Below are 8,852 nucleotides of genomic sequence, written 5' to 3' on the forward strand. Positions count from 1 at the left end.
AGGGAAGCCTGTAGAAATGTAACCAGCTTTGAGTCCTTATCCCTTCCAGTAAGTGCAGCTATTCCAACACGAACATTCTCTTTTATATGTTGGGGTCCTTCTTATCCCTCTGCCTGAGTGTAGGGGTCACCTCTGAACCTGCTCCTCCACCCAGTCCCCCTGCCCCCCGTCGATTCTAGGGGCTGTTTCCTGGGAGCCCAGGGCGTTCCATGTGGACCCTCCCAGAGGCCCCGCTGCAGCCAGGCTTGATTCTGCCCCCTCACCAACTCTGAACTTCTAGGCTGGGAACATGATATACACACACAGTTCACTCGCCCCGAAGGACTGAAATGACTCGTTTTGTATTAATAATGTTGTAATTTTAAAGTACAGAATCTGAAAGTTGGAGGGAATCTCAGAAAACAATTATTCCAACCCTATACTATTTTCTGAGATTTTAAATGACCTTTTCCAAATTGGAGAACCAGGGCCAGAATCCAGATCTTGAAATTCTTGGAAAGCTCTGCCCCAGTGTGCCATCCTTCCTCAGTGTTGCAGACTCACAGGAGTAAAGCTGTGGATCTCAGAAATTTACTTCAATCTCCCTCCACTCCCACCGCTGGTCAGTTTTGGGGGCCTCTGGAGGAGGTGAAGGGCCTTGCTCCCGATTACATGGTTCAGAGCAGAGCCAGGATGGAAACCCCGACGGAACCTGAGGGAGAGTGTTCGTCCCCCCATATCATCCTGATTCAGCTTCCAAGTGGAGGCAGTGGATGTGGAACAAAGGTTAGCACGGCCCAGGGGCCAAAATCCTGCCAGGCCTGTTTCTGCATGGCTTGCAAGCTAAGAATTGTTTCTACATTTTTAAATGGTTGGAAAAAGAGAAAAAAAGAATAATATTTTGCGAATTACATGAAATTCAAATTTCAGTGAGCATTAATGAAGTTTAATTGGAACACAGTAACGATCACCTGTTTAGGGACTGTTAACGGCTGCTCTCCAGTTTCAACGGCTAAGCTGAGTCGTGGGAGAGACCTCATCAAGAGTCTAAAATATTTACCATCTGGCCCTCTACAGAAAAACCTGCCCAAGCCTGGTGGAGGAGAAGCAGGCACTGTCTTGGAAAACAGAAGAAAAGTTCTACTACTTTCAAACTGGGCAGCCCTCAGGTTAGAAAAACAAAGGGTTTGGGCAAAACTGATAACATCTTCCTTCACCACATCTTCAGGCAGAATGAGAGGGTTCAGAGAGGGCTGAGTCCATTCCACTGACTCAGGGTTAAATGGAGCCCACCCAGGCCGAACTGAGCAGTAGGATGGGACAGGGCTGGCCCAGGAACACTGGTATTCCGAGAGCATGGTCCTCCGCAGGCTTCCACACTGCACTCAACTGGCTCACACAGTCCCTCCAGCTCTCTGTCACATGATTCCAGGATAGAGACCTTCCCCTGACTCTGAGAGTAAATCAGCCCAGCTGAAGGGAGGCAGCAAGGGCAAAGCGGGAGCTTTAAGGGTCTGCACCTGAAGTGGAATCCTGCACTGACCAGTCACCACCCCGGGGCCTAGGGCCGGCTGTGGATCCCCTGGTTTCCTGAGAAGGAGAGGAAGCCCTTCCACCACAGGCTTGTCTGGAGGATTAAACGAGAGCCAGTCCAAATGTCTGGTCCCTTCTCATCTTTTTCTCTCCCTTCCCCAGAGACAGCACTTGGAGAACAAGCTCTCCGTGAGCCTTCCCGGGAAACCTTCTTTCAAAATAGCTCAGCGTTTAAGATTTTTTTTATAGAGCCCTATAAAAAATACCCAATCTATCAGCGCAATAAAAATAGGCCCAGAACTCGGTTGGGTGTTTTCCTCACGTATCTTTCAGTTCTTTGAAGCTTCTTCCAAATTATAGTCCAAAAATAAGAGTGCTGTAAATTTTTAGAAAAGTTATGTTTACGTAATTTTTATAGCAAGCCATAATATATGATACTCACGCTCAGTTAGGAAGACCCAGTCTGTAACGAAATAGCAAAACCAGAAAGTCGCAGTTTATTTAGTCTGGCTTGCTCAGCATGAAGTTCTTCCTGTTCTTAAAATATTCAGCTTTGGCTGAACTCCAAAACTGACACAAATCAGCCTACTTCAGGTGTGCTGAAGAGACTGAAGGGAAACAGAACTGGAACACAAGGTGGGAACACAAAATCTTTCACGTGATTGCAAATACAAGAACCTTATTGTTAGAAACCACCATTAAATCAAATTTTCCGCCCACACTTAAAAATAAACGCGTACATATTGTCAACATTGGTTGCACAGGGCGCTAAAGGTTAATTTCAAGAACATATTACTATTCCTCACATTTGCTAACAGCTTCAGCCACCAGAACTGCAGTAACACCCTGAAATCTGCGACAGGTTGAGAAGATACATTTTTTTCCACGGCTTATGATAGCAATCACTTCAATGGCCAATCCCGTCTTAGTTGTTAAGATAGCATATCAGCCTCTAAAGCAAAGTGAAACCCTTTCCAGCACATCAAGGGACATGGAGTAATAAAAACCAGACCTGGTTCTTTCACCAAAGTCCTAACAGAGACCCCACACAAGTTGTGTGGGTTACTTTTGGAAGTAACTACTTGAAAGTTCAAACACGTAAGCGATGGGAAGTTCAAACCACTGAACTTAAGGCAAAACGAGTGGGTAAGATCCTGACATGACCTGCAAATTCGTGCAGACACACTGTGTGTGCAGCCGGCTCCTTGGCATGAGTCATGGTTTCTGTACCCCCGAAACGACACCGAGAAAACGAGACGTCCCCCAAAGCAGTCACAGGCACGTACAGAAGGTGAACATAGGCCACCCCAATAGAAGAGAAGCCGCGACACTGGATGGAGAAGAGCAGATTGGGGCAAGGACGCGCACTGCCAAGGAGCTGAGTTCTCTAAGGGAGCACCCCGCGGCGGCGGCGGCCGCTGGTCCCGCCCAGACACCTGAGGCTCGGCCCGGCAAGGCGCCCCCCCGCCCAAGGTGCACGGAGCAGCGCCGCGTCCCCCCCAGAAGCGGAGTGCAGGGAGCAGCGCCGCGCCCCCCCCCCAGAAGCGGGGCGCCGGGAGCAGCGCCGCGTCCCCCCACAGAAGCGGGGCGCCGGGAGCAGCGCCGCGTACCCCCCCAGAAGCGGGGCGCCGGGAGCAGCGCCGCGTACCCCCCCAGAAGCGGGGCGCCGGGAGCAGCGCCGCGTACCCCCCCAGAAGCGGGGCGCCGGGAGCAGCGCCGCGTCCCCCCGAGAAGAGGGGTGCCGGGAGCAGGGAGCAGCGCCGCGTACCCCCAGAAGAGGCGTGCCGGGAGCAGCGCCGCGTCCCCCCAGGAGCGGGGCGCCGGGAGCAGGGAGCAGCACCGCGTCCCGCCAGGAGCGGGGCGCAGGGAGCAGGGAACCGGGCGCTCGCGGCGCGCCGGCGCCCGGAGCAGCAGCCCCCCGCGCGGACAGCCCCGACCCGCACACGCACCTGCGTTGTAGAACCGGTCCAGCACCGCCGTCTCCCCGAAGTCCAGCTTCCCGAAGTGCAGGGTCTCCAGGGCGGCGCCCGCCGCCTCGCACGCCTCCCGCAGGCTCTGCAGCGCCTCGCTCTCGGCCACGGCCAGCGGCCCCTGGCTCGCCTCGTTGATCACATAGGCCACCGTGGGGCGCCGGCCGCCGCCGCCGCTGCCCCGGCTCCGGGGGGCGCTGCCGCAGCAGGGGGGAACCGGGGCGGCGGCGCTCTCCACGTTCCAGAAGCTGCCCGGCGGCGCCGGCGGCGGGCGCGCGCCCTCCTCGCCCTCGGCCGCCGCCCCCCGCCGGCTGCCGCCGCCCTCGGCGAGGGCGCAGGGCGGCACTGAGAAGGTGAGGCCCTCGGCCGCCTCGCCGCTCATGGCCCCCGCGCCGCCGCGCCGCCGGGCCGGCCACAGCTCGGGGCTGCTCCGCGCGCGCCGGGCTACGCGGCTGCCATCGCGCGTCCCGCCCTCCGCGCCGCGCCGCCGCCGCCTCTCGGGCGCCCTCTCGCCCGCGGGGACGCCGCTGCCCGGCGGCCGCTCGCCCCTCCTCGGCGCCTCCGTGGCCGCGCGCCGCCCGCCCGCCGCGGGAGAGGGTGCGGTGGGAGCGGCGGCGGCGGACCTGCCCGTGCGCTCGCGGGCGCCGCTCCGGGGGCGGGCGCTCCGGCCGGCCGGGGCGGGGCGGGCGCCCTCGGCGAGCTACCTGGCGGCCCCTCCCGGGCTGGCGGGCCCGGAACGCGGCGGCCCAGCCTCCAGGACCCGCCCCTGCCGCCGCGGCCGCCCTGCCCGCGCCGCTTCCTCCTCCTCCCGGCCGCGCTCTCCCCGCGCCGCCCGCTGCGCTCGCCGCCGGCTCCGCTTCCCGCCGCCCACTCGTCGCGGCACCGAGCGCCGGGCCCGCCCGTGGGGGGCGCTGCGGGCGGCGCGGGCCGGACCCCCAAGCGCGCGGTTCCCGCCTCCGCCGGCCCGCCCGGGGCGGACGCACGACTAGGGGCGCGGAGAGTCTGCCCGGCGAATCCGCGGCTTCTGCCCTCGCGCCCGAGGCCGTGGCAGCGGGTACCCGGCCGGCTCGCTGGGCTCTGCGCGCCCCGCTGGAGGACCGGCCGCCGGGAGGGGTCAGCCGGCGCCCCGGAGCCGGCGCCTAAGCGTGTGGGCGGTTGAGTGGGGCACGGGGGCGCCCCGGCAGGGCCAGGCTAGGTGATCAGGTCTGCCCCTGGACTTTTCATTGTAAATCTCTAGTAAGTGTGCTGTCATTAACGAGTAATCGATTAGCTCCAGCTGCTGAACGAGCTCGCATTCTCATTTAGGTTCTCAACATTCCCCCTCCACGCACCACATACTTCCTCGAGATGGAAGACCGGGATTTGGCAAATAATCATCTGCCAGAGGAAAGAGGGAGATTAAGTGATTTATTCTATTTTTAAAATTGCACCACAGGAAAAACAATGTATGGACGGCTTAAAAGCAATCAAAAAGTATTTACTTATATGGGGAGCAAAAACAGATGTGTAAGTTCTCAGCTTCCCCAGAATACTGTAACTTTCGGGAAACCAGTGAAAGTTGCAGTGAAATAAAGAAGCAGGTTTGGACTTCCCATCTTTGGGAGCCCGGATTAATGAGTTCTGTGAAAGAGGCAGAAGGATTATGCGAATGATACTCAAACTGGGGGGGGTGGGGGGAGGATAAAACGGTTGAGTAGTGAAGAGTTAAAAGGAAGGAAGGAAATGGTAATGTGGAAAACCCCTCGCAGCTGCACAACTGTATCCTCAACGAAGCAAAGTGACTTAGCTTTTTCTCAAGGCTTGTAGAGTGACAGAGGTACATTGACAGTAAGGAACCTTGCTCCTCTATGTGTGAGCTGGAATCTCTGTGGTCCACATCGGCCTTTGGCCTGGGTATCATTAGGAAAGTAGATATTTAGTGGATCAGTGATCACACTGAACAAAATGTCGATAGGCTGCTATAGATAGACACCTTGTAATATTCCCCACAACTTGTCAAGCCGCCAGCTCCTCTGGGAGTAGCTAACTCTCCCCCCACAACACTGGCCAAAAACAATAAACACTGGAAATTCATTAGGACCATGTCTAGAAAACTTAAATGCCTAAATTCTCAAATAGCATATTACTACACAAATAAGAGCTAAGATTATACATACAGCTATTTTCCAAAAACCATAATTTTTTAGACCATTTCACCTTTGCTTCCCTTCCAGGTCTCTTCAGAGCCATTTTCCATACACAATATTTATTTTCATTTGACTTCGCTCGCCTTATTTTACTTTGGATTGATTTAAGAACTTTAAAGATGTTACTGATTACTGGTACCCAGACCCCAACGCGATGCTGAAAGACTGCTTCTCTCCGTCCTGAGGCTCTCCGGCCTTACAGGCCTGGCAGCAGAACTAAAGTCTAGCGGTCAGGGCTACCTTCTCGCTCAGAGTCGTCCCAGTTCCACTTAGAGATGGACCTTGGGACACCTTGAGACCACCTACAGGTAGGACAAAGAATCTTCTCAACAAAGAGGTGGAGAATTTCTGCTTCTGATTATGACAGGTTAGGTAATTCTGATCAACCCTCTCACTGAAGAAGACTAGGAATGCTGGGCCAAATTTAAAATAAAGGCATCAAAGAACTGATGAGACAATGAGAATCTATCTGGCCAGTTTCTGGAAGAGAGGCCGGGGATCCAGAGGGTGTGCCTACAGTTACGTCTGCTCCTGGCCTGGAGATTTTCGTGGATCTGATTAGGCATCTGAGAGGCTGACCTGCATTTTTGACAACACCTGGAAGAACAAAAGAGGATGAGAGAGCTCGGAAGCAAGGGTCAACTAGCAGTAAAATGACCCTTACATGGACAGCAACCCTGCCTGCAGACATCAGAGTAACCCAGAAAAAAAGTCTCAAACCCTGAAATTGGATTAAGGTAATTCCAGGCCATCAAGAATCAAAATTCACTCCAGAGGGGCCAACATCGTGCTGGGCCATGAATTATTCCTGCAAATACAAGAGCTGTGGGTGGGCAAACCTTTGACTGCGTGGTAGAATGGTGGAAGAGAACAAGAACAGGAACCCAAATGCTCCTTTGCCATCTGTTCCTGAGTTTCCTCCAGACCCACTCTCCATTCCCACCCCAAGGCTGAGCCTCGGGAGGCCAATCCCTATGAATTAATCAATGGCTCTCTTGCTTTCTGTTCACCAACTGCGTTTGGTCAGTGGGGAATCCAGGCAGGGGAACTGAGGCAGGAAGGAGACGGTGACTCGGAGGAGTTACCTTGGGCTGCTATGTTCCTCAACAGGCAGTCATTGGTCTTCTCAGGTGGCAGGTCCAGCAGGACTCACTTTCTTCCAAGGTCTCATAACTGTCCCTAACCTCGTCCTTCGGCAGTTAGAAACGATGGCAGCTCTGAAGCGCTAGCCCTGAGTTCCCACACAAGCCCTTGACCCTTCCCTGAACCCCTCCACACCTTTGTAATTAGTCTTTTGCAAATAAACCCACCTCGAACTGCCCTGTTTCCTGTTGGGACTCTGATAAGTACCAATGAGAGTTTAGAAATCAGAAAACCAATTTAACCTCTTTGGGCCTGTTTCTTCATCCATAAAATGAAGTGTTGAATTCGATTAGATTGAAAATCCACTGACGCTCTAACGTGCTGTGTTTAAGTGCCCAGTTGAGATACCAGTTCTCATACTGAACTGAAATGTGTGAAGAATGAAAATGCCACTGGGTAACCAAACAGTAGACGAGGGAGCTTTCTCTCTGTAGAAATATTTCAGCTAATACGTCTAAAAAGTCTGAGGTAGTGAGAATATCACCATTTTGCAACTCTTAATGAATTTGGATCTGGGTATGGCTCATCCACATCATTAAGAGAGAGAACCAAGTATCGTGTGCCTCCTGAGGGAAAGCACACCACCAGTTATGAGGCAGTCGCACCAAAGATCGTGCACAGTCCTAGAATCCAAGGCTGAGACTCAACAGCTAATTCCAGGAAGTGCAGAGGACCGGGAGACAGGTTAGAGCACTCTGGAGATGCCACGAGTAGACTGTCTACACTGCCAAACTACAAGTGGCTCATTTTCTCACGACCACGGTAACTGACGGTACATTCATTTCCTAGTAACAACATGGCCAAATGCGTCTTAGGGCCATTTCTAGTTGAAAAATAATAATACGTGCTCATCGCCATACTAATGGCTTCATATGCATATCTCATGTGTCTCATCTTTCTGGATGAGGCGCCCAGAGGAAAAGGCTACCTGCTGCCACACAAGGAGTTCATAACAAGACCGGGGTTGCAATCCAGAGCCTGTGCTCCTGTCTGCTGCTCCTTATCACAACAAAGGGGTAAGATCATTGTGTCGGAAAATAGCAGACGGCCTGCTGTTTGGGTTCTGGTGTGAGGACAAGCCACCAGTTCATCTAACAGCTGCATAAAGTTTAAAAGAAGGGTGATGAGAAGTGGAGACAGAGTCTGTTTGCCAAATTTAGAATTAAAATGTCATGTCAAAAGTCCATTCTTACTTATTCTGGATGCTGTGTATGGCAGCTCTGTTTCCAAACTCTTCCATCGGAGCCAGGGAGAGTGCCGTCTTGGGAAATAATCCAAGGCCAGGTCAATAAGGGGAATTGTGTTGGCATTGGTTTGACACCTCTGTTTTATCTGCAAGTTTGCCATTTGTTTCATAATTTATGCTAATTTCTTTTAATACAAAATCATGTTTTGAATTCCTTAATCCTCCAAGAAAAATCTGTGCTCCTGGAAGATGAACCTGGTTGCTTTGTATATCCAGTAACTTCAAATTCCCCTTCCACCCACCTCAGCAGACTCCTGGGGGTGGTTCTCAGCCGTGGGCACAGATCAGATTCATGGGAGGAGTTCACACAGATAGAGACCCCTGACCCCAACCCCAGAGAGGGGATTTAAATAAGGTTAAGAACGCGACTCCTTCAAGATGCCTACAGGATTTGATAAAGCAATTTTGTTGTCTAGAGATCTTATTCTTGGGATTCCTTTCATCTTTAAGTGACTCAATAAACGCTCAAAAATGGACAGAGTTCTGGAGTTCAGCTACACAAGTACCAGGATCTTCAACACTTAAAGAGATTGTCATAAATTCTAAAGTTGAGTAAAATGATCCCCTTCAGGCAAGTATAGAAATCTGTGCTACTATTCCTCTTATAGGAGCCATATAAGTGGAGAATGACGTCCCCAAGTTTTTTTAGCATAAAAGCTCACCCTGAATTCTATTATAAACCATTTTAAAATAATGCATTACTTACAAAAGACTTAAAATATCAGAAATAAGTGATTTCATTGGCTTAAGTATACTGTATGTTATATTGAATGGCTTCTGTAAAAGTTAGGATAG

The 8,852-nt window shown here is 52.6% G+C and overlaps 1 protein-coding gene and 1 long non-coding RNA gene across 5 annotated transcripts in view; one reads left to right on the plus strand and one right to left on the minus strand.

Moving 5' to 3' along the window:
• Window positions 1–4,127, minus strand: part of MAP3K5 (mitogen-activated protein kinase kinase kinase 5) — a 180,756-nt gene extending 176,629 nt beyond the window's left edge. The window contains exon 1 of one of the 4 annotated variants that reach the window (XM_070559384.1): window positions 3,462–4,127. In XM_070559384.1, the coding sequence (XP_070415485.1) occupies window positions 3,462–3,864 (403 nt within the window). In that variant the 5' untranslated portion in view covers window positions 3,865–4,127. The remainder of the gene's footprint in view (window positions 1–3,461) is intronic. The other 3 variants (XM_070559385.1, XM_070559388.1, XM_070559387.1) reach the window with 3 other exon arrangements.
• A 296-nt stretch (window positions 4,128–4,423) lies between these two features.
• LOC139073655 (uncharacterized) lies at window positions 4,424–6,988 on the plus strand. The gene is made up of 2 exons (XR_011522657.1): window positions 4,424–4,718; window positions 5,696–6,988. It is a non-coding gene; the product is annotated as an uncharacterized lncRNA (long non-coding RNA).
• The last annotated feature ends 1,864 nt before the right edge of the window (window positions 6,989–8,852 follow it).

The sequence above is a fragment of the Equus przewalskii genome, chromosome 9 (assembly GCF_037783145.1).
Source record: "Equus przewalskii isolate Varuska chromosome 9, EquPr2, whole genome shotgun sequence".
NCBI lineage: Eukaryota > Metazoa > Chordata > Mammalia > Perissodactyla > Equidae > Equus > Equus przewalskii.